Here is a 21,139-nt window from a genome sequence, read left to right on the forward strand (position 1 = left end):
GAGGGTGATCTTGGTTTTGCACCCCCCAGGCCTCTGACCCTCCCGCGGGGAGCACGGGTGGCCACGCCTGCACTTCTCCTTTAACCGCCTTCTTCCCCTTGACATTTCTCAAACTTACCCAAACTGTCCCCCTGACCTGCGAAGCTTAGGCCGGATGCCGCCACCTCCAGGAAGCCGCCTCCAATTTCCAGCCAGAGCGAGCACCCTCCTTTCACCCCCTGGTGTTCCCCCACCCTCTGCATACGATGGACCGAGACGGCACAGCCGGTGCTGGGTGGCGGGGTCCCCAGAGGGTGCGTGCAGCCGCAGAGCCCCTGGCCCCGGGAGCAGCAATGTCCTAGGGAGACAGGGCCTCAGAAAGGCATGCTGCACTGACGGGGAAGGGGGTTCAACCTCAGTGGGGGGACACCTCAGGGAAGGCGTCCTGGAGGGGCTCCAGGACAGAGCTAAGGTCAGGGATGACTGAGCTAACTAGGCAAGGCGGGAAAGCAGGAAGGGCATTCCAGGCCGCAGGCACAGACTGGGCAAGTGCTCTGTGGCAGCTGAAAGCACGGCCCGTGTACACTTCAGAAATGATCCGTGGTTCATGGATTCCAAGACACTCTGCCTTTCCCACTAAAACCCCACGGTCGGGGAACCTGGTGGAGTGGATTTCTGGCTTCCTGCTGTTTTGTCCGAGTTGCCATTGTCCGTCCGCGCCCACGCTTCAAAACCAGCAAACCCTGCAGACAGGGCAGCAGAGGCTTAGGAAAAAACTCCAGAGGCAAGAGCAGAAGACCCAAAGCCCCGGGAGGGGAACCTGGAGGGTGTCAGCCACACCCCCAGAGCAGACGCCCAAAGTCGGCTTGCTCTGCAGGACTGCAAAGCTGCTGGAAGATGGACCCCCGGGCCACTGAATGTGGTGCTGTGTGGCTGTCCAGTGCGTGGGGGTGGGGGGCTGGGGGGACGAGAGCGGCTCCCCAACACTCGCGATCGCTCTCAGAAGGGGACAGCAAAACCCACAGACAGTGCTGCTCTGTCAGACTCTAAATGTGAAAGAGCTTCCCAACACCATAAACAATTTATCCTGCTTCTCGTTCCCTTTATGTATGCATGAGAATTATATATGATGAGAATCTATGTCTAAGTCAAAAAGAGCTCCTCCGGGAAGTATAAAGTAAAGATTCAGTGATGAAAGAGCCTGGGGACATAGTTAACTGGCAGCATTCTTTTTTTCTTCAGTGGCATCGTAGATTTGATGAAATATGGGGTAATAAGAACAGCAATCATGGCAAAGCCAGACACAACACGAGCCAGATCTAGTTCCGAGCACTTCACACTTAGTGATTATTTGCTCTTGACAAGTCTATGAAATAAGGACAATGGACGATCTCAAAGGAGAAAACAGACTCAGAGAGGTTAAGTCACTTGCCCAAGGTCACGCAGCTACTGACTGGTTGAACCAACTGAAAGAAGGCAGTGGGGCCAGAGCCCACTGAGACAGGGTCGTGCTCAAGGTGAGTGAGGTCTGGCCAGGCGATGCCATCCCAGGCCGGATGGTTTGCAGAGGAGCCTATGCAAGCACTGTTCAACCCTCCCGGGACACGTCGAATAAACCTCCCAGGGGGTTGTTATGAGATTCCGCAAGCTGGTGCCCGGCATAAGTGTGCATTAAATGGTCCCTGGGGTGGTTGTTAGCTGCAGTCTTAATAATACCAGGAGTCCTGCAAGATGGACCCTCTACAAATCACACTGCTCTTTGTGTCCCCCAAGGATTCTGGTCCCAGAATTCCCCCAGAGGACCTGCTCTGAGTATCATTTCCTAGTGGCCGAGCGCCGTGCCCTGCTCAACATCTCTGCATCACCCCAGCCAGCCCACAGTCAGGGACCATGTCACCATTGCTCTCACTTCTCTCTCTGTGGACATGGCCGGCTGCACCCCTGCCTGGTTCTCTGCACTGGTGCAGCGGAGTCAGACGGGGTGGGGGAGGTGGGTGGGCAGGCGTGGAAGTGGGGGGCCTCTCTCATCAAGTGGCACAGAGGCTCCATTAGCCGTGGAGGGAGGGATGGTCATTAGAGGCTGACAGCGATCACTTCTTTGGGTAGATTTTTCTTTAAAATGTTTTCAGATACATGAACAAAAATGTCAAGAATACATAAGGGTATAGAGGGAAAAAATCAAGTCTCACCTCCTTTCTTCCAACACCCAGACTCCATGCCCCCGTCGGCACATTCTGTGTCCTTCCTGAGAGGCAGCTGCCCATGGGGGTTGCAACCTCATACACACTGGGGGCCTCCTTGCTTTCCAATATATTTTGCAATCTGCTTCATTTCTGTCCAGGGCCATTGGCCTTGGCCTTTTTACTGGTTGTGTAACAGTCCATCCTGTTGCTATCTTATCATCATTTAATTGTCTCATGCACAATGGAATACTATTCAGCCCTAAGGAAAGGCAAAATGTCACTATTTACAAGATGGAAGCAACTCAAGGGAATTACCTGGAGTCAGAAAGATAAAGACAAATTTACAGAATAGTTCGAGTAAAAGAAGGAATCGCAGCAGATGGCTTGTCAAAGCTAAATAAGTATAAACCAGTGGACCGTCAGGAATGAAGTGAGGTTTCTGAGATTAAGAAAGAGCAGTAAAGGAAAAAGGCCAAAGGGGTGAAAGGGAGAGTGGTGAGGAAAAAAAATCTCTCAAAACAAGTATGTTCTTCTCATAATTTTAAAATTAAATCAATGAACAACAAACAAATTGTCTTGTGCATAAATATCATAAATATTTGCATGTTGCCCTTCTTTTTCTGGCAGTTTTTAGGGGAGTTCAGTGCCCACTGCTATGAGCACGGGGATCCAGGATGTGGGCGAGAAGAGGAGAGAGACAGACAAGCAGACGACAGCGCCAACAGCAGTCACTGCCTGCAATCTCCTCTCTCGGGGCTCAGAGGCCCACCTGCACAGGTGGGAGTGGGTAGGACCCCATCTCTCAATCCCCTTTTGGTTTTGAATTTTCTGGATTGTCCGAGTCTAACCCCAAGGCCAAGGCAAGAGGGCTCTGGAGCTGGGGAGCAGAAGCCCAGTAGATCCAGGCAGGCCGCAGCCGGCTCCAGCCAGAGTCTGGATCAACCCGGTCAGAAAGCACCTCTTTCTCCCCACCTGCAGCGTTCAGAGCCCCACCTGACACACCAGCGGCCTGGCTGGGGCCCAGCTCCCTAACCAGATGGTTCAGGGCCCCAGGCTCAAGAACATGAAAAAAAACCAGTTTGTAGGCCCTTCTGGGGACCTGGCCCCTTGGCCTGAAGTGTCAAGACGGATGGTTTAACTGTTCACCACTTGGGAGTGGAAATAGTGGAGCTGGAATCAGAGAAGGGCAGAAAAGCCGGTGGAGTGGGCGGGGGGAGGCCACGGAAGGTGGGCCCAGGGCCCTCTGCCCTGCACACCTGCTGCCTGGGGACCCAGGGTGCGGCCTGCAAGCCCAGCCCCCATACCTGACACTTGGCCAGCGCTCCCCCAACAAGCACCCCAGCTCGTGGGGGCACCTGCCCTACCTCCCCCTGAGGCTCTCAGCACCCAGCCTCCTCCAGGCGGCCCCCCAGCACTGGAGGACACTTGGAAATACTAACTAGCTCAGACTCTTCCTGCTCTACTGCCCCCACACACACACCCTCTCCCTCCTGCCCCGACTCCTCACTCTATTGGTCTAGCTCAAAGGCCCCGTTCTGAAAAAGACCCTCCCTTTGGAAAAGAGACCCCGTCTGGTCCCCTCACAGCCTTGTCACACTCAGCATCTCCCTGGCTTTCTCTGCTCCCCACTAGAGGGGTCACACCACGGGGCAGGGGTGTCGTGGGGTGTCCATAGCTGCAGCAGGATTCAGACACCACGAGGACCCCACAGAGACCACAGTGCGGCCACACCTGCCACCCGCTCCCCTGCTCTGGCTCTGGTCTCCGTGTGTCCTCCTTGTTCAGGCTCCTCCATGGCCACAAACACAGCCATTGTGGTCACCCCCCTTGACAAGGAAAAACAGATGTCAAGGCCCTTGCTTCAGGTCACACAGCCAGGAGGGACAGCCTAGAGACAGAAGCCAAATTAATATTTCTTTTTTTTTTTTTTAAATAGAGGCATGTTTGTTTGTTTATTTATTGTTTGTTTGTTTTGTTTATACATGATCTGGGTACAGTCAGAAGTGCGGGAGGGTGAGAGGATTCACCAGAGCCAGAGCGGGGAGCAGAGCAGGCAGAAGGACCGAAGTCCACTGCTGAGGGGAGCAGTGGGGGGCAGGAGAGGTCTGCGCGCCATGTGGGACCCTCCTCTGGTGGCCGGGGAGCAGCCGGGGATTGAACCGGTGCCGCAGAGGCCGTGGGCAGCCTCGCAACCCAGCGCTCAACTGCTGCACCACCGGGGAGGCCCCAAATTAATATTTCTGATCCAAGAATTCCTATTTCAGAAATGAGGACAGTGAGGCTCAGAGGGCATGGGGGTAAGCAAGGCAACTGAGGGCAAACCCGAGTTCTCCGACTCAGAAGGCTGCAGTGCCTCCCCTCCTCACTGCCCTGGGGCTGGCTGATGGAAGAGCCAAGCTGGCGCCTGCACTGGTCAGCCTGCAGGGAGCCCCAGCACCTCCTCCTCCTCACTAAAGTCACAAGCATCAAGGACAGCTCCCAGGTAGCGCTGACTATCCATTCAACCAGCAAAATCAATCCAGAAGGGAGAGCTCATCTGCGCCCTGGGGGAGGAGGCACGTACACATTGCGGGCGGCCTGAGAGCCCAGAGACCAATAAAACCACCAGGATGCTTTGACCTGCGCTTCAGCATTTAGGAACACGGCCCGAGGCAGGTGCACAAGAGGGGACAAAAAGAGAAATGTGCCTTCAGGGAAACACTCGGACTCACCCAGATGTCCAGCCTGGAGACCGAGCAGGCCCCACCTAAGGTGGGAATCCATCTCCCTTCACCTGGTCTGCAGCCCAGACCTCTCCTCCTCCTCACCTCCAGGCCTAGCACAGGCTGTTCCCACCGCCTGCAACACCCTTCCCACCTCTGCTCACCTGGCTAAACCTGTTCATGTCTCAGCCACAGCTAGAAGTCATTTTCTCCCGCCCTTACCCCTGTGGTAAGGGTCCTTCTTCCTTAACTCCCCACACACCTGGCCTGTGCTTCTGCCTCATAGCCCCACTGTGCTGATCGCAGGCCCTCATCTGAGGTCTAGCGCCTGCACTGCACTGTAAGTGCTTGGGGGCTGGGGGCAGAGCTGCAGCAGTGCCTTACAATGGCTTCCCCAGCCACCACCCAGCCCCAAGGCCTCCCTTAGACTCCTCTCCCAGGTAGCCCTCCCGGGACTGAACCAGAACTGCTTCCACTGCTGGGGCCCAGAGACCCATGCTGGCTGTGCTTCTGGAAGGGTCTAACAGTCTAAAAGAGCCATGGGGCTGGGGCTCAACCTGGGTAGGGAATGCCTAAACCCCAAGGCCCTGCCCTAGAGTGTGTGGCCTAAAGGAGACCCGCAGGCCCCCAGAGAGCAAATTTCGGGTGTGGGAGCAAGCCCAGCTTGTATCTGCCTAGGACCTTTCCAGAAGGGTCCCCTCTGCACAGCTGTTCCTTCCCTGGCTCCCTAGAACACTGGCCCTTTCTCAGCTGCAGGCTTATGTCCTTCCTAATGCCTCCTTCCAAAGACCTTCCCTGACCCTTTCATTGAACCATGGTCCTATCAGCCCTGCCCAAACGCTCCAGCTCTCAGCTCTGTCTGTGCCTGTCCTGAGGCCTGGCCCTCAGCAAAGCCACAATCTCAAAGCAGGAGGCAGATGTTATCCAGAGTATTTATTGAGGAAATTTGGCTAAGATTCCAATTGGTGGCCCCAGCTGAGTTGTGCTGAGGGCCTGTGCCCGGGGCTGGGTAGGCAGAATAGGAGAGGGTAGCAGAAGCACATCCCGGTCTTGGGCTCAGAGTTGGGAGATGATGGTGGGGGCCAAGCTACAGGTGAGTCCGGTGCCGTCAGGCTCCACATTCAAGGACTTCACTACGCCATTCTCTATCAACATGGAGAACCTGGCAGAAAGGGGGAGTGAGTCAGCAGCAGCCATGCCAGCCAGGGGTGGGGGGGACTGCAGGGGATGACCCTCCCACTTTTACCTCTTCAGCCGCCGATTTCCAAAGAGAGACACCAATGAATCATCTAGTAACAAGTCAGTCTCCTAAGTGGAGAACGGAGAAAAGGGTCAGGAAGGGGACAAGGCCCTGGCTGCTCCCCCTATTGGCCAATGGCCTCCAAGTCCCTGCTGGCAAGCTCCCGCACAGTAACCACCCTGTGTGTTGAGGGGGAGAAGGGGTGCCCTCACCTTCCCAAAGGCCCCCGTCGGGTCGGCCAGGAGCCGCACCTGAGGAGAGAGTAAAGGTCACAAGAGAAGCCTCCTGGGCAGCTCTGGTCCCCCACAGGACCCACACCTCACCTTTCCTTCTGTTTTGTGGGCTCGCCCCCATTCTTCAGTCACAAAGACATCATTGACACTCAGACAGGCCACCACCTGGACGCCCTTGGCCTTCAGAGCCCCAGCCTGCTCCACAAACCCTGGCAGGTGCGTCTGAGGAAGGGAAACAAAGCTGAGCAAAAGGACAGCTGCCACGGCTCCTCGCCCACCTCCATCTCCAGGCCCCTTCCCTGCTCCAACACCTTCACGTAAGTTATTCTTTTTCCCCTTTTTGCCCTGGTCACTAGGAAGTTCAGATCCAAGTGGGAGGGTTCTGTGGCCAAGACCACAAATTTCGCATGTGTCTTCCTCACCCAAGTCCTGCCCGTCCTGCCTGTCACCAGCAGGGTGGGTAAGGGTTGCTGGGTTTAATTCCGCCCCCTTCCTCCTGTGCTCCTGGTACTACTGCCTACAGCCCACACGGATTTTCTGACTTGCTTTTGTAACGGTCATATGACCGAACGCTCTCGGTGCTCGCTGCCTCCGCACCACCGCCACATGGAGGCCGATGAACAATACAGACGTGCTGTCCAACTGCTGAGGACCAGAGGGCAGGGCTCACCTTGGAACAGCCAGGAGTAAAGGCTCCAGGGACTCCAAACAACACACCCTTCTTGCCTTTGAACAGCTCTGCCAGGTTCACCTTGTTCCCAGGTTCCTTTTCAAACACCACCACTGACGGGATGGCATCTCCCACCTAGAGGAGTGGCACAGGGGTCAACAAAGCCAAGGGAAGGCGGCAAAACAGGCCTGGCAAGGGAGGGGACAGGAGCTGCTGCGCCTGGCGCCAGAGCAGACACCAGCAGCAAAGTCTAAGTCTGCCAGGTCCCTCCCTGCTGGTCTCCCCTCTCCCCGCCACTGCCTGGTTACCCCACATCCTCCAGGTTTCAAGGTGGCTTGGCTTTATTCCTCTTACTGGCAGTTGGTGACAACAGAAAAAGGGGGAAAAGGCCTCCTGGGCATCAAGTTTCGCAAGGAGTTGAGTAAACAAGCTGAGTTCTGAGAAGGGAGTGGGAAGAATGGGCAGGAGGAGCAGGAAGAGGGGAAAAAGGCTGGTAGAGGACGCTGGCCAGGTCCTGAGTCCCTCCTTCAAGAAGAAAAATGGGGAGGTGGGGGGGGAGTTAGGGGAGCATGTCCAAGTTCCCATCTCCAGGGGTTCAGAAAAGAAATAATGGGCCTTCCTGGTGGTGCAAGGGGTTAAGACACAACCTAGGAAGCTGTCCACAGCCTCTGCAGCACAAGTTCAATCCCTTGCCAGGGAGCTACCCACATGGCGCAGCAGCCCTCTCCTGGCTCGCCCGCTGCTCCCCTCAGCAGTGTACTTTGGTCAGTCTGCCTGTTCTGTTCCCCACTCTGTCTCTGGTGAATCCTCTCACCCCCCTGCACCTCTGGCCTGTGCCCCAGCTCTTGTATGCATAAAATAAAATAAATCTTAAAAAAAAAAAAAGAAAAGAAAAGAAACAATCTCAGGAAGGGTATGGCAGGCAGCGCAGGGGTTGGAAGGGGGTCGGGAGGCACAAAGACCCTTCACAGGACGGGCAATGGTTACAGGACGCGAGAGGGAGGTTGGAGAGTCTCGGGAACTGGCGGGGCACCCTGGGGATCTTGCTGTGGGGGTGCTGGGGCCCCGGCGGGAGGAGGCTTTGGGCAGCGTGGAGGGGTCCGGAGGGCAGGAAAGAGGGTGACTCTCAGGCCTCCCTGGGGGCGCAAGGGATTAAACCCGCGCGCTATGAAGCTATGGGCAGCCGCTGCAGCCCCATTCCACCCCCAGCCAGGGAGCTACCCCCAGGGCGCGGCAGACCTCGCCTGGCTCCGGCTGCCCCCTCAGCGTGTACCTCAGTGGGTCAGTCGGTCCTCTCCCCACCGTCTCTGGTGAATCCTCTCACACCCCACCCCTGGCCTGCACCCCAGTTCTTGTGGGCATAAAGAGGGTGACCCTCGCCCGGAAAAGAGGGTCGCGCCTCGGGGAGAGGCGGGGGTGGGGCGGGCGCTCGCCCGGCCGGGCCAGCGGTCACCTTGATGGGGGCCATGGCTGCGACAGAGCTTCGGAAACCGCGGGCCCCGCCGGACGTCCGCGCCGCGCCTGTCTTCAGGGCCCCTCCTGCTCTCGCCGCCGCCGCCCGCTCAACAACGGCGAGCACCGAGGCCGCCCGGCCGCCCAGCAGGCGCCGTCCCAGCAACAGCATGACGGCCGCTCGGCGCCCCGCTCCGCCCGCGCGGGGGGCGGGGCCTTCCCAGCGCGGCCCTGGGGGCGGGGCCTCGCCCGGGCTGCCGGGAGGCGCCTCCACTGCGCCGGCGCGGGGGGCGCGGGGGCGCCCAGGCCGGGACACTGACTCATTTGCATTAGGGGCGGGGCCCCCGCGCAGCCGCGAGTGGGCGGGGCTTTCGGCCGCCGTGCGGCTTATTTGCATACGGGGAGGGGGTGCCGCTGTCCAACGGGCCTAGTGGCCGGATTTGGGGCCGTATTTCCGTCCCGTAAACGAAGGCGAGGGGGTGTGTGCGAGTAAAACATTTATTTTGCTTTCAGCGAAGGCCCCCGCGTGGCGCATGGCGGCCTGGCGCCGCGGAAACCCTGGGCCTGCGCCGCGGCAGCCGCCCGCCGAGGTGCCTTGCGGGAGCGGGCCGGGCGGGCCGGGCGGGCCGGGCGGGCCGGGGCGGGCGCCTCCGCTCCGGCGGGCGCGGGAAGCTCCAGCAACCTCGCCGCTTCCGCCCCTCCCAGCGACCCGATAGGAGCGGGTGGCGCGGCCCCGGAAGTGACGCGCGCCGGGCGCCTCCTTCCGCCTCCGGCCTCGCGAGCGCGCCGCGTCGCCATGAAGCTGCTCACCCACAACCTGCTGAGCTCGCATGTGCGGGGGGTGGGGCCCCGGGGCTTCCCGCTGCGCCTCCAGGTACCGGCCGGCGGCGGCCTCTCCCCCTTTGCGGGGTGGGCTGGGGCGCCCCGGGCGCGGTCCCTGCCTAACTGAACCCCCCGCCCCGCAGGCCACCGAGGTCCGCATCAACCCTGTGGAGTTCAACCCCGACTTCGTGGCGCGTATGATTCCCAAGGTGGAGTGGGCGGCGCTTCTGGAGGCGGCCGATACCGTGAGGACCCTCTCCCCCCGCCCCTGCGCGCCGGTGGGGGTGGTCTCGCCGCTGCCGCTTGAGCCGGGCCTGAGAACCGGGCCCTGGGGCGGGCATGCGCAAGGGTAATTCATTTCTCTTGCTCACAGTTGCATCTGGTCGAGGTGCCCAAAGGGCCGGTTCAGGGATATGAGAATGATGAGAAATTCCTGAGGCAGATGCACCACGTGCTGCTGGAGGTGAGGACCGGCCCCTCGCTCGCTCGCTTCCCCAGCCACACACCCGCAGCCCAGAGGCGGCCTGTGCTCAGCTCTGTTCCCCTTCATCCCCGCAGGTGGATGTCTTGGAGGGCACTTTGCAGTGCCCAGAGTCTGGACGCCTGTTCCCCATTAGCCGCGGGATCCCCAACATGCTGCTGAGTGATGAGGACACCGAGGCGTAGCTGCCAGGCACCCGTTTTTCGTTTCTGTGACCTAGTGTATGTTGTTTTTGTATATCGTGTTTACTCGTATCTCCAGTCCTTGACCCAGTGATACCAGACACGCTCTTTTCTTGAGCTTGGTATTATATTTTTTTCTCATTAAAGGTTCAAAACCAAAAGCGGTTTCTCTTTGCAGCAAATATACATTAAAATAGAGTCTCTGTACAGCCAAGGGCTCTGGGCCCTGACTTGCCCCATGTCCCTGCGCCTCCCTGGCCAAACCCAAAAATAAATATAGTGTTATTGCTCTGCAGGGCATGGAGGCAGTGCTCTCCCTACCCCCTGAGGAGGCTGGGTGGGAGTTGATGGGGGGGGCCCTGGCCTCCCCAGGGGTCCAGGGGCTGGAGCCTGCTTGGAGTTATTGCTTCAAGGGGGGGCAGTAATGCCCAATGCAAATGATGAGGAGAGGAGCGAAGGGGGCAGGGGCCTTTGCTCTCCATTTCCCCCTCTGCTCTGGAGAGGGGGTCGGATTAAGCAGCAGCAAAAGCATCACCCACTGGGAGACTCTGGCCTCCACTCCCTTCCCTCCCTGAGATCAGGCTTCTGCCCCACACTCGTCCCCTGCAGCCCCCTATGGCTTCCGCAAGGCCCCCTGCACGCTGGGGGCACATTATGGCTTGCAAGGGGCAGCACTGTGCCCAATCTGGGCACACACATTCCCAGCTTCTAACACCCCCTAGGAGGGGGGAGGGGAGGGCATAGGGCCTGCTCCCAGGGACTGATGATATTGCCCTGGTCCTGCCAGCAGGCTGTGGCACTGCCCAGACCTCAGCTCTGCCCCCTTAGGGCTGACCCCATGCTGGGCGGGTCCTGTCAGCACCCCTACCCTTGCCCACCCCCTGCCTTAGTCCATCATGGCCTCAAGCATCTCCAAAAACAGCTTGTGCATGGGCACCTTGCCCTCCAGCTTCACCCCATAGAAATGGGCCAGCACTTTGCCCGCTGTCTGGCGAAGGAGTGGTAGTGTGAGCAGCAGCCTGCCTGCCCGCCGCCGCTCAGCACCCCCTCCAGGGCCCGCCCGGCCAGCTTCATACTCCAGCAGGGCCTCATGCAGAGCTTCTCGAAGCTGCTCCACCGCCTCAGCATCTTCAATATGCACAGAGTCTGCAAGGAGACAGGAGAGAGCAGTTGACATGAGTCAGCTCCAAAAAGCAGAGCCCGTGTCGACTGTCCACTTGGGTATAGCAGGATGGGGCCTAAGGAGCCAGACATGGGTTTGCTAAGATTGGCTGACTGAGGTTCCCCTCCCTGCTCCTGCCCACCGCTTGTCCTGCCCACCCTCCCTCCCACGAAAGTGTTCACCCTTCCACTTAAATATGGCACACAGACCCTAAGCCCTAGGTGCGGTTCCTCTCCTTGGCTGGCTTTGCGACTTTCAGCAAGTCACTGGCCTTCCCTCGGCCTTTTCTGCAAGATGGGACTGTGCCACCATCAGGGTTAAAACTAGAGGCCCTTACCTGTCATTGTCCTCCCCGGACTCACCTGAATTGGCCAGGGCCAGGGCCTTCAGCAGGACATACTCCTCCCGCTCCAGCCGCAGGGCCTGCAGTCGCCGTACCAGCTGCAGCAGAGCAGCCCCTAGTTCCCCCAGGCCAGCTGCTCTGGCCCCCTCTTCGTCCAGGACTAGGTCCTCTGCGAAGGCCAGCTCGTCCTGCAGTGGCAGTGAGCGCTGGGCCACACCTAACACCAGGACCTCCATCCACACGCTCTGCAGTACTGACATCTGGTCTGACAGCGACAATGACGAGAAGCCTGGAGCGCAGTGGGGAGCAGACCTGGCTGAGTCAGTGCGCCAGTGCCTGTCTGGCCTGGCCTCCCCAGGGAAGCCCCACAGGCCCTTTACCTGGGATGCTCTTGGCCCAGCTGATGGTGACCACGATCTCTCGGTCAAAGAGGTCACAGAGGGTTGCCACAGCTGGGAGGTGCCCGTCAGGGCCCGCTGGGTCGGGCATGGCATACAACTTCTCAGGTTCAACCACCAGCAGGTGGGACACCAGTGCATTCACTGGGGCTGCAGTGACAATTGGGAGAGTCACGTTTGCAGGCCCCTTGGGGGTCAAGCATCTTCCCAGTCAGGACCCTGTAGCCTCAGTGACCACTGGCCAGCCAGAGTCCAACACCTCTCCCCCACGAAGTACTCTCACTATTCCCCACTCTGAGGGGACAAGTCTGGTCATGGGAAAACCTCACCCTCTTCCCAGGGTCTGAGGCAGAATTGAGGGAAATGAAAGAGGAAGAGAAAATCTGGGTCCCAGTACCCTAGATAACCACCCTCCTCAGGGAAAGATGCCACATAGGCCCGTGCCCGAGGCCCACTGCAACCCTGGGGGTCCAGGAACCCAGTGCTCTTACCTGTCTTCCTAGGGCCTCCAGCCACTGCCAGGGGTCCAGCAGGGAAAGGGCCCGGGAAGGGCAGTGGGTCCACCTCTGGCCGCCGCTTGTACTTCTGCCGCCCACCCCGGACACGGTCCAGACGCACCCCTTGAATCAGAGGACAGGACTGTGTCTGCGGCGCTGGGGGAGGCTGACTCTGCAGAGCCCTCCTACCCAGCCCACTCCACCAGAACGTCCCAGGCTCGCCCACCCTGGCCCCAGCTCCGACCCCCATCCCCCCACTCAGCCCCCGGCCTGTGCTCACCCTCCTTGAGCATGCCCACCCGCAGGCACTTGGTGAAGCGGCAGGCCTGGCAGGCCTTGCGTCTCCGCTTGGTGATCTCACACTCGTTGGAGGCCGGACAGCTGTACTCGATGCTCCCTGCCAGGAAGAGGCAGGGCTCCAGTGGCGGCCTCCCAGGACCCGTTGCGGGGCCCAGTGGACAGGAGAGCCCTGACTCACCGGGGGCAAGCACTGGTCTGGGGAGAGCAGGAGTGCGTGAGTGGGGCAGGGAAGCCCGGGGCAGTGGGGGGAAGGGTAGGGGTGGGGGCCCTGCACAAGCAAGGGAAAGGCTGGGACCAGGGTGGTCAGGCTGCACTTCTGCCCAAGCCTCTTGACAAGCCACGCCTCTGGGCTGTATCCTCTACCTCAGGCATGTATATTACTACGTCCCATGGCCAAGCCTCATCCTTGCCCTGAAGGGGCACCGCGTGGGTCAGTCACACCCTACTCCTAGAAACACTTGTCTTTTTGCTTCTAAGCCTCCTGGCTGTCACCCCTTCACCTCATGGTTTCCCAGCATCTCCCTGAGCTCCATCCACTGAAGAACCCAGGGCTGCCTCTGCAGGGCGCCTAACGCTTCCTAAGGGGATCCCTTGATCTACCCTCCCAACCTGCACCGCCACTGACCAGGTGCTCCAGCAGTCACCTTTGATTCCTCTCACGTCAGATCCAACCCACGGACAAACCCTGGTGGGCTTCACCTCCTAATACATGCAGACGCCCACCTGTGTGCCCCCCGGCAACTGCTTCCGCCCTTGACCCTCCCGCGCCTCTCGCTGCCTTGCCTCCTCCAGTTCTCAACACAGCAGCAGAAGAGCTGATGGGCCAAGAGTCCAGCCCCGTCACTCCCCTGCTTTCCTTCTCAGAGGAAGCGCCAATGAACCCCATAGCCTGGGAGGCCCCCTGCTGCTGCCCCCTCTCCCAGCTCATCCCCCACACACTGCCACTCTGCCCCACTCCACTGTCCTCCTTGGGGCTCCTCAAACAGGCCCTGCCTCAGGGCATGCCACCCCTTTATCTCTCACAGCTCTCTGGCATTACCCAGGGAGGCCGGCCCTGCCCAGCCTGCCCTTCTGCAGACATTGCCAGACTTTTGCCACTGCCCGCTGGTGTCTTGTCCAGAGAACCATCAACTACACCTCCAGGGCCTGGTGCTTTGATGGGTGCCTGAATGAGCGCATGGCGCCCCCTACCCAGCCCAGGCAGGCGGGGTTACCCCAGAGACTGCAAGGCACAGCCAGCACCCCATGTGCGTTCTCCTCACCCTACTGAGGCTTGCTTATGTGCTCAGTTCAGGCACCCCCTCAGGGAAGCCCTCTAGAGCCACAGTCCAGTCAGGCCACTGTTAGAATATAGCTGTTTTCTGCAAGGTGCTGCTTTCTCCCTCCCCACTCTGCCAGAACGTAAATCACCTGAGGTTAGTCCCAGGCCTAAGCTTCAAACCCTGTTTTCCCACCTGTAAACATGGGATGATAAAAACTGTCCTCCTTACAAAGGAGATTGCGAGCACTGCAAGGCATAATCGAGGCAAACGTTCAGCATGGCTCACGGCACCGCAATGCTCAATTAATGGTGACTACCCCATGGCCGGTGTTCCAGAAATACTTGTCAACTGAGTCAACAGAGGGTGAAGGGTTCAAGGATGGGCTGAAGACACCGGCCCCAGACCTGCTGGCTCACTGGGGGAGCAGGGAGCGTGGTAGACCGTGGGTCTCGCCAGGTTAGACCTCACCAGAGTGTCACAATCCGTCGTGAGGCATCTGACCGAAGTTCAGCTATTAGTAAGAAGTGCAGGAAGCTCTGGGGCATTTCCAAGTTCAGAGCCCTGATTCTGCCATTTTCTAATCAAGTGTCCCAAACTGCTCTGGCCTCAATATGGTTAAGAGGGTGGGCACTTTCTAGGCGGCCATAGGGGTGCTGAGATCAGGGAAGTAAAATGGCACAGTGCCCAGTACGGGGTAAGCACGCAAGAAATATTTTCCAGAATCATGCACGTTACAGCAGGCTACAAAAAATAGAGTAACAGCCATGTCCCCAGTGGCGTCTGCTACCCGGTGGCTCTCTCACTCGCTTGCTCACATTTTGATCTGCTTTCCCAAGTAAGCAAAAGTAATAAATGCTGTAAGCAGGGGCACCTATTAATCTTCTTAAGGTTAGAGGCTGGGGGCCTCCCCGGTGGCCCAGCAGGTTGAGCACCGCGCTGTGAAGCTGTCCGCAGCCTCTGCAGCGCGGGTTCCATTCCCGGCCGGCCAGGGAGAAACCCGCATGGCGCAGCAGACCTCTCCTGTCTCGCCCGCTGCTCCCCTCAGCAGTGTCTTCAGTCCGTCTGCCTGTTCTGCTCCCCGCTCTGTCTCTGGTGAATTCTCTCACCCTCCCGTGCCTCTGACCTGTACCCCAGTTCTTGTATAAATAAATAAAAATAAATAAAATATAAATTTGTAAAGTTAGAGGCTGAAAGAAATATAATTGATAAAGGCCCCTTTCTGTTAGTCATGAAAACCCGCCCCAGGCTGGTACTGCGTGGAGAAATCAACAAAAAGGGGAAGACGTGTTCTACCTGGTGAAAGGTCAGAAGCTGCCAGAAGCAAGAACAAAATTTAGGAGCAGGCAGAGGCTGCCAGGAGCTTCTTTAGCATCACTGTGGAAGGGACTGAGCCTACAGTATCCAGAAACCACAGAGGCACCCCAAGTCCTCACTCACAGCCCACATCCTATGCATCCACACACCCTGGAGGCTTTATTTAACTTGGAAGGGAAAGGGCACGCTGGGAGGTAGGAGGGCCTGGGAACACCAGATTCCCACCCCAGTGGTACTGTGGCAGTCTGCGGGCCTGCAGCCACCCAGCAGTGCACCAACTGGGCGCCTCAGCACCGGGGCAAAGGGCACTGAGTGGAGTGGGAGCTCACCCTGGATGGTCCTCTTGAAGAAGGCTTTGCAGGCCTCACAGGATGCCACACCATAATGGTAGCCGGAGGCCACGTCCCCACAGACCAGGCAGAGGCGTTTGGGCAGGGAGCTGAGCACCAGCTTCCCCCCACCCTGCTCGCCAGGCCCGGCCCCCTCCCCATCCTCCTCCTCCTTGTGGCCTGGGAGGCAGCGGGTGGGAGCTGGGCCAGGGACCAGGGCCACGGGAGGCTCGGGCTCAGTCTCCGAGGAGCCCTTCGGACTGTCGGGGCTGGCTGGCTCTGCCTTAATGTAGAGTGGCTCAATGCCCACCACCTGGCTGGACATGGCGCTGGTCACCTGTGGGAAAGAGACCCGGCAGGTCACAGGGAAGCCCTGGGTGCGGGGTGGAGAGCCACCCTACCACCCTGGTTGCCCAACCCCAGGCCTGGGGCCAGGGTTCCAGGCTCAGCAAAGGCCAGAGAGGGGGGACAGAGTCCAAGAAAGGGCTGCCCATAAAGAGGGCCCCCCCAGCTGTTGCCATGGGAACAGGGCCAGTAACTGACTGCAGGTCTCCCCCTTGGGAGTCTGGGCAAGGCTTGGAAACCCTCTACTGCCACCCAGACCAGGGCACAGGGTAACCTTTGCCCCTATATGACCTTCAACCTCACCCAGAATCCCCAGCCAGAGATCAAAACTTCTCCACAGTTTTCCCCAAATGTTGGGGACCCGGTGACTCCCCCTCACCTGGGTGTCCTGCACTCAAGAGCGCAGAGGCCACCAGCCCGGGCGGCTGACGTGCTCACACGTGTGTTCACACCCCACAGCCGCGGCTCCCAGTCCTGCGCCCGCCGGGCCGCACACGCCTCCCGGGGCGCGCCCCCCGCGAGTCTCGCTCAGGCTGACGGTCCCGAAGCCGCTCCCAGCCCTGCGCGCGCCGGACCCCGGCGGGGACACGGCCCCGCGCCCCCACACCTGACGCCGGCCCCGCCGCCCCGCACGCCCGGGCGGGCCCCTCGGCGGCGGCGCGACTCCGCCCCCCGCACCTCCGCGCGCGCTGCCGCGGACCCCGCGGCGCCCCCCGACCTGCGCGCACCTCGGGAAGTTGCCCGAAGTTGCCGCGCCTCCCCCGCCCGGCCCGCCAGGTTGCGAGGAAGCGGCCGGCGCCGGGAGGAGGAAGCTCTCCCCGCGGGCGCGACCTTTGACCCAGAGGCGGGGGCCGCGCCCCGGCGAGCGCCCCCACGTGGCCCGACCCCGGCCCCGCGAGCCGCAGCCTCCGCCCGCCGCCGGGCCCGGCGCGCTCGCGGGCGGGTCGAGCCGCGCGGGGCCGGATCCGCCGCCCGCGCCGACCCGCCGGACCCGCGCCCGCGCCGCGGCGCCCGGCCCGGCCGGCGCCGGGACTGGCCGCGGCTCCCGCCGGACCCTGCCGCGGGCTCTCGCCGGGGCCCGGGGCGAGCAGGGCCGGGGGGCGGCCCCGCCCGCGCCGCCCCGGGTCCCGCCGCGCCCCCGCCCGCGCCCACCCCCGCGGCGCGCCCCCCGCCCGGACCTGGGGCTCCGGCGGGCGGGCGGGCAGGCATGGGGGCCGGGGCCCGGAGCGCCGGGGTGAGCCGGGGGCCGCGGGCGGCCCCTCCTCCGCCGCCTCCTCGGGCCGCGCCGCCGCGCCGCGCCGCGTCCCCTCACTCGGCGGCGCCGCCGGCGGCTTGTAGGACACAAAAGGACATCGCGGCCGCTTCCTACTCCGCTTCCTCCAGCTGACAGCGGGGGCGGGGCCGGCGCGCGCATGCAAAGCAGGGGGCGGGGCCCGGCGCCCTATGCTAATCAGGCGGGCGGGGCGGCAGCGCCGGCGCGCCCGGGCGGGGCGGGGCGGAGTCGGCAGAGCCGCGGGCGGGCCCTCCCCGCGCTCCCGCCGCCGCGCCGGCCTCTGCGGCGCCCCCGCGCACGCCGCCGCCGGGGGGCGGGGCCGGGGACGCGAGCGGCCCCGGCAGGGGCGGGGCCAGGGCGCTCGTCGGCGCGGAGGGGGCGGGGCGCGCTGTGCGCGAGCGGAGGGGGCGAGGCCGCTCGGTGGCCGGAGCCGCGGGCCGGGGCGACCACATACATATGTAAATGAGAGGGCGCGGCCGGCGGGCAGGCTTCGCATCTGCATATGCATGAGGGGCGGGGCCTAGCAGCCCCAGCTGGAGGGTAGGCGCTGCCCCGCTCCCTCCGTCCCCTTCCCCCAAGGTAACACTTTCGGGACGCGCGGACCGCTGACCCGGTGTCCCGCACAGCCGCGGAGCCGGGTAGGAGAAGCCTAGAACCTGCAAGAAGTCCTGGATTGCGCGTCCTGGGAAGGCAGAACCGATAGGGCCCGGACGGAGAACGCTCAAGGTCACTGCGGTGACCGAGTGAAGGTCATGGGGAAAGGCGGGGCCTCCGACGTCCGCCTCACGCGGGCAGAAACGCACTGACTCACGGACCATGCACGGACTCTTTCATTTCTCTAGGGCTCAAATTCCACGGAATAGGGTCGGGCTTGGGTCAGGGGACGGGACAGGGAAGGGGCTGGAGCCGGGCGGTCCCTCGAGACCCAGGCGGTGCTCTCAGCGCGCGGAGACGTGCGTTCTCCTGTTCCGGTGCCTCTTGAGCCCCTCGATGTATCGCTGCAGCTGCTGGGTCAGGGCGTGGTCCCTGCCGATTCCTGACCGGTAGCCTGGAGGGTAGATCTCTGCTCAGCAGTGAAAAGGCTTGTGACCTCTGCGGCTATGGGCGCTGCATGTTAGGGGTGACCAGAGCGCTGGGTGCTCAGGTCTGGGTTAATTTGGGCAACTTTGGATCTCGCGAATGCTGGGCCCTTCCAGTTTGGCTTCAGATGGTTAAGTTATAGATCTGTTCTCCAAGTGAGGGATAAGGAGCAGGATGGGTCTTGAGGGGTAGGATGGATGAGGGCAAAGCTAGAGAAGATGTCTCAGGCCCGAGGGGGACAGAGGTAGCTGGCATCCTAGGGGAAACCCCCTGGGCCACAGAGTCTAAGCCATTAGCCTGCCCTACACCCCAGCCTTGCCAGCCCACACACATATATCATAAGCAGGACAAATCAGGTGAAGTTTACCCAAATAATCCACTGTCCAGAGGCTCCTTTACCCAAATAATCCACTGTCCAGAGGCTCCCCACAGCACCCAGTTTGGGGGCTACAGAAAGGCTGCCGTCCCCACTGAGCTGGTGAAGAGCATCTTGGAAAAGCCACAGCAGCTAGAGAGGGGCTGCTCTCAGGTTGGAACCCAGGCCCCTGACATTTGCTGCAGGCTCCTCCCACACAGTGGCACCCCCTCCCTGCATGATCCCCCAACTTTTTACTTTTTTGTGTGGCTGCTGGAATGTTTGTGGGTGTTAAGGGAATCTGACAAGGCAGACATCCTGAAACCCCACTCCCACAGGTCCAAGCCCTGCACAACCACCACCCCCCCCACCTTGTGGGAGTTGGGGAGGGACTCACTCCGGAGGGCTTTGGTAAGGATTTCCAGAGCTTCGCTCTCCATGAGTTCCAATAGGGGCAGCGGCAGCTGGGAAGGCAGAAAGAGGTTCCAATGTCCAGGGGACCTCAGCTCTGCCCCTTGCTGAAATGTCCCACCTGCTCCCTCCAGCCTCAAGACCCCCAACCAACTTCCACCCCTGTGCCCTATCACTTGCCCACCCCCCACCCACTAAAATCCCCGGTCTTCCTGGTGCCTCCAACCCTGTTCTGCTGCTCCATCCAGTAGGCTTGATGGGGTTTCTGCTTCAAGTTGCTGCTTAATGATCCTGAGGAAGACTTTCCTGGGAGGAGAGAAAAGAGGGGATCAGTCATCTGTAGTAGCAGCTGGGTCTTGCCCGGCACAGAGGAGATGTATGAGTAGGCCACGTCGTGGAGGAATGGTCAGTGGTGCACAGCCCTGGGCTTTATTGTCCCACCCACGGGCGTTCCAGCTCTGACTGCCCCCCGCACCCCATGTGAGACTTAGAGCCAGTGACTGTCTCTCTAAAATGAAAGAGGAAGGATGATCCCTTACAGAGGCTATAAAGTTAAAGGTGAGCATGCAAGGGAAGCCCAGTGCCTGGCAGACAGTAAGCGCTCAATAAATTGCAGTGGTTCTATTGTTATGGGTTCTAATTCGCCCAGGGCTGCTGAGTGGAGAGGGATGCAAATCCCCAACAGTGCCCATTACCCAGCAGGTTCCAAAAACTGCCATCAACAACTAACTGGATGAAAGGCCGACCTCGCTTCAGGCACCTTCCCCAGACGAGGAATTAACCCCTCCTCTGCCGCGTCCCGGAGAGTCCATTAAAAGCACCGGTCGCGCCGCGCCAGTCTCCCCCGAACCCCGCGAGCCACGCGCACGGGCCTTCCCGAGGCCGCGGGCAGGGGGCGCTCCGAGGGTGGCTGCCGCAGGCCAAGCGTGAACGGTTAGCCTGGCCCGCGCAGCCCCACCTCCCAGGGACTCCCAGAAGCTTGAGGTCCTGCAGCTTCTCCTCATTTTCCAGCAATAAAAACTGAGGCCCCGGCCAGCCCCCTGCCCTGTGGACGCCCGAGCCCGGTGAGGCCACACTGACCGGTGGACTCGTCCCCCTCCAAACGGAAGCTTCCCAGGTAGCTGCCGCGGTCCAGAGCCAGTTTCAGCGAGGTCTGCTCGTCCAGGTCGGGCTTGAAGCTGTCCTTGTCCACCCCGTAATCGGACTCTTCCCAGCCGAGGTCCGAGTCGTGCTCGGCCCTCCTCGCGGTGTAGGTCTTGCTCCCGATGCTAACGCACTCCATGTCGGAGAGCTCGCAGACGTTGGCCAGCGGCGTGACCAGCTTCGACTGCGACAGGGTGGCCGTGGTCCACAGATGGCGGATGTCCCCGATCTCGCTCACATCGCTGCGGGCGCCCCTGCGGGACCTGGGCGAAGGCTGCGGGCCACAAACAAGGCGGGGCGTCGAGGGTCGCGGGCCGCGGGGGAGGGGAGGGAGGGAGGAGCAGGCGGGGCCCTGAGGTCTCGGGGTCCTGAGCCCTGCGAGGCGGTGCGTGTCCGTCGGGGCGAGGCCTGTTGGGAGCTGCCGGGAGCCGAGGCTGCCCCGGGACGAGGGTCAGGGGCCCAGGCGGGGCCCGGCATCAGCCTGGGTGGGTGGCGGGGTGAGGGGCCTGGGAAGGGGTCTTACATTCAGAGGCTTTTTCTCCCCCATGGTTCTGTCCCAACCGACCCAGTCGCCGCCGGGCCTCGGGGTGGGGAGGAGGAGTCTCGCTCCAGGGGGGGAGGGGCAGGTCTCCTTCCCTTCGGTGAAGGGGGTGGGGGTGGGGGGTCTCTCGCCGGGGCCGTTCACTGCCACGCTCGCTCGCAGTCCCCTCGCGCCCCTGAGAGCTGTGCTGGGGTGAAGACTCACAGCCCATCTTGCCCATTTCTGTGCCCGACCCTCCAGGTAACTTCAGAGATGGCCAGAGGGCCCCCCCTGGACGGCGCTGAGCCCGGGGGGCCCGCCGCCCGCACCCCACCAGGCACTGGCTCCTGAGCCCGCCGTCCGCAGCGGTGCGGGCCGATTTCCTTTATTGGGGGGCTTTGAGGCACAGTCGTGAGTGTGGGGGGGACAGGCCCAGCCGGGACAGCGAAACAAAGAGCCGCGG

At 61.2% G+C, this 21,139-nt stretch overlaps 4 protein-coding genes across 6 annotated transcripts; 1 reads left to right on the forward strand and 3 right to left on the reverse strand.

Annotated features, from left to right (window-relative positions):
- Window positions 1-5,747: 5,747 nt before the first annotated feature.
- On the reverse strand, window positions 5,748-8,631 carry PRDX5 (peroxiredoxin 5). The gene is made up of 6 exons (XM_037517650.2): window positions 8,461-8,631; window positions 7,008-7,142; window positions 6,428-6,559; window positions 6,317-6,355; window positions 6,111-6,172; window positions 5,748-6,026 (listed from the first exon to the last, which is right to left on the reverse strand). Exons 1-6 carry the CDS (start codon window positions 8,629-8,631, stop codon window positions 5,921-5,923), a joined length of 645 nt encoding a protein of 214 aa, XP_037373547.1. The 3' UTR covers window positions 5,748-5,920.
- A 590-nt stretch (window positions 8,632-9,221) lies between these two features.
- TRMT112 (tRNA methyltransferase activator subunit 11-2) lies at window positions 9,222-10,339 on the forward strand. The gene is made up of 4 exons (XM_037517651.2): window positions 9,222-9,333; window positions 9,425-9,526; window positions 9,655-9,744; window positions 9,840-10,339. The coding sequence occupies exons 1-4, from the start codon at window positions 9,256-9,258 to the stop codon at window positions 9,945-9,947; spliced, it is 378 nt and encodes a 125-aa protein (XP_037373548.1). The 5' UTR covers window positions 9,222-9,255; the 3' UTR covers window positions 9,948-10,339.
- On the reverse strand, window positions 9,759-17,282 carry ESRRA (estrogen related receptor alpha). Of its 3 annotated transcripts, none has more exons than XM_037517649.2 (7): window positions 17,073-17,282; window positions 15,550-15,886; window positions 12,625-12,741; window positions 12,339-12,467; window positions 11,830-11,997; window positions 11,469-11,738; window positions 9,759-11,090 (listed from the first exon to the last, which is right to left on the reverse strand). In XM_037517649.2, the coding sequence occupies exons 2-7, from the start codon at window positions 15,872-15,874 to the stop codon at window positions 10,831-10,833; spliced, it is 1,269 nt and encodes a 422-aa protein (XP_037373546.1). In that variant the 5' UTR covers window positions 15,875-15,886; window positions 17,073-17,282; the 3' UTR covers window positions 9,759-10,830. The 3 variants fall into 3 exon arrangements, with proteins under 3 accessions (XP_037373546.1, XP_054553466.1, XP_037373545.1); XM_054697491.1 differs by lacking the exon at window positions 17,073-17,282 and adding an exon at window positions 16,623-16,640; XM_037517648.2 differs by lacking the exon at window positions 17,073-17,282 and adding an exon at window positions 16,274-16,372.
- Window positions 17,283-17,954: 672 nt separating this feature from the next.
- On the reverse strand, window positions 17,955-20,778 carry CATSPERZ (catsper channel auxiliary subunit zeta). Its single transcript, XM_037518279.2, has 5 exons — window positions 20,680-20,778; window positions 20,094-20,430; window positions 19,240-19,319; window positions 19,000-19,066; window positions 17,955-18,215 (listed from the first exon to the last, which is right to left on the reverse strand). Exons 1-5 carry the CDS (start codon window positions 20,701-20,703, stop codon window positions 18,106-18,108), a joined length of 618 nt encoding a protein of 205 aa, XP_037374176.1. The 5' UTR covers window positions 20,704-20,778; the 3' UTR covers window positions 17,955-18,105.
- Between the last annotated feature and the right edge of the window lie 361 nt (window positions 20,779-21,139).

The sequence above is a fragment of the Talpa occidentalis genome, unplaced genomic scaffold (assembly GCF_014898055.3).
Source record: "Talpa occidentalis isolate TD23 unplaced genomic scaffold, MPIMG_talOcc4v2.1 talOcc4.17, whole genome shotgun sequence".
NCBI lineage: Eukaryota > Metazoa > Chordata > Mammalia > Eulipotyphla > Talpidae > Talpa > Talpa occidentalis.

Excerpts from the sequence above, each read along its gene's own strand:
- CATSPERZ (XM_037518279.2), bottom strand. The coding sequence starts at position 20,703 with ATGGGGGAGAAAAAGCCTCTGAAT. Across the intron at positions 19,320-20,093 it reads GGAGGGGGACGAGTCCACCG|GAAAGTCTTCCTCAGGATCA; the intron begins GTCAGTGTGGCC and ends CTCTCCTCCCAG. Across the intron at positions 18,216-18,999 it reads CCTTACCAAAGCCCTCCGGA|GCTACCGGTCAGGAATCGGC; the intron begins GTGAGTCCCTCC and ends TCTACCCTCCAG.
- PRDX5 (XM_037517650.2), bottom strand. The coding sequence starts at position 8,631 with ATGCTGTTGCTGGGACGGCGCCTGCTGGGCGGCCGGGCGGCCTCGGTG. Across the intron at positions 7,143-8,460 it reads CAGCCATGGCCCCCATCAAG|GTGGGAGATGCCATCCCGTC; the intron begins GTGACCGCTGGC and ends CCACTCCTCTAG. Across the intron at positions 6,560-7,007 it reads TTACTCCTGGCTGTTCCAAG|ACGCACCTGCCAGGGTTTGT; the intron begins GTGAGCCCTGCC and ends TCCCTTCCTCAG.
- ESRRA (XM_037517649.2), bottom strand. The coding sequence starts at position 15,874 with ATGTCCAGCCAGGTGGTGGGCATTGAGCCACTCTACATTAAGGCAGAG. Across the intron at positions 12,742-15,549 it reads CTTCAAGAGGACCATCCAGG|GGAGCATCGAGTACAGCTGT; the intron begins GTGAGCTCCCAC and ends TCTTCCTGGCAG. Across the intron at positions 11,998-12,338 it reads TGGAGGCCCTAGGAAGACAG|CCCCAGTGAATGCACTGGTG; the intron begins GTAAGAGCACTG and ends TTGTCACTGCAG.
- TRMT112 (XM_037517651.2), top strand. The coding sequence starts at position 9,256 with ATGAAGCTGCTCACCCACAACCTGCTGAGCTCGCATGTGCGGGGGGTG. Across the intron at positions 9,527-9,654 it reads TTCTGGAGGCGGCCGATACC|TTGCATCTGGTCGAGGTGCC; the intron begins GTGAGGACCCTC and ends TCTTGCTCACAG. Across the intron at positions 9,745-9,839 it reads TGCACCACGTGCTGCTGGAG|GTGGATGTCTTGGAGGGCAC; the intron begins GTGAGGACCGGC and ends TCATCCCCGCAG.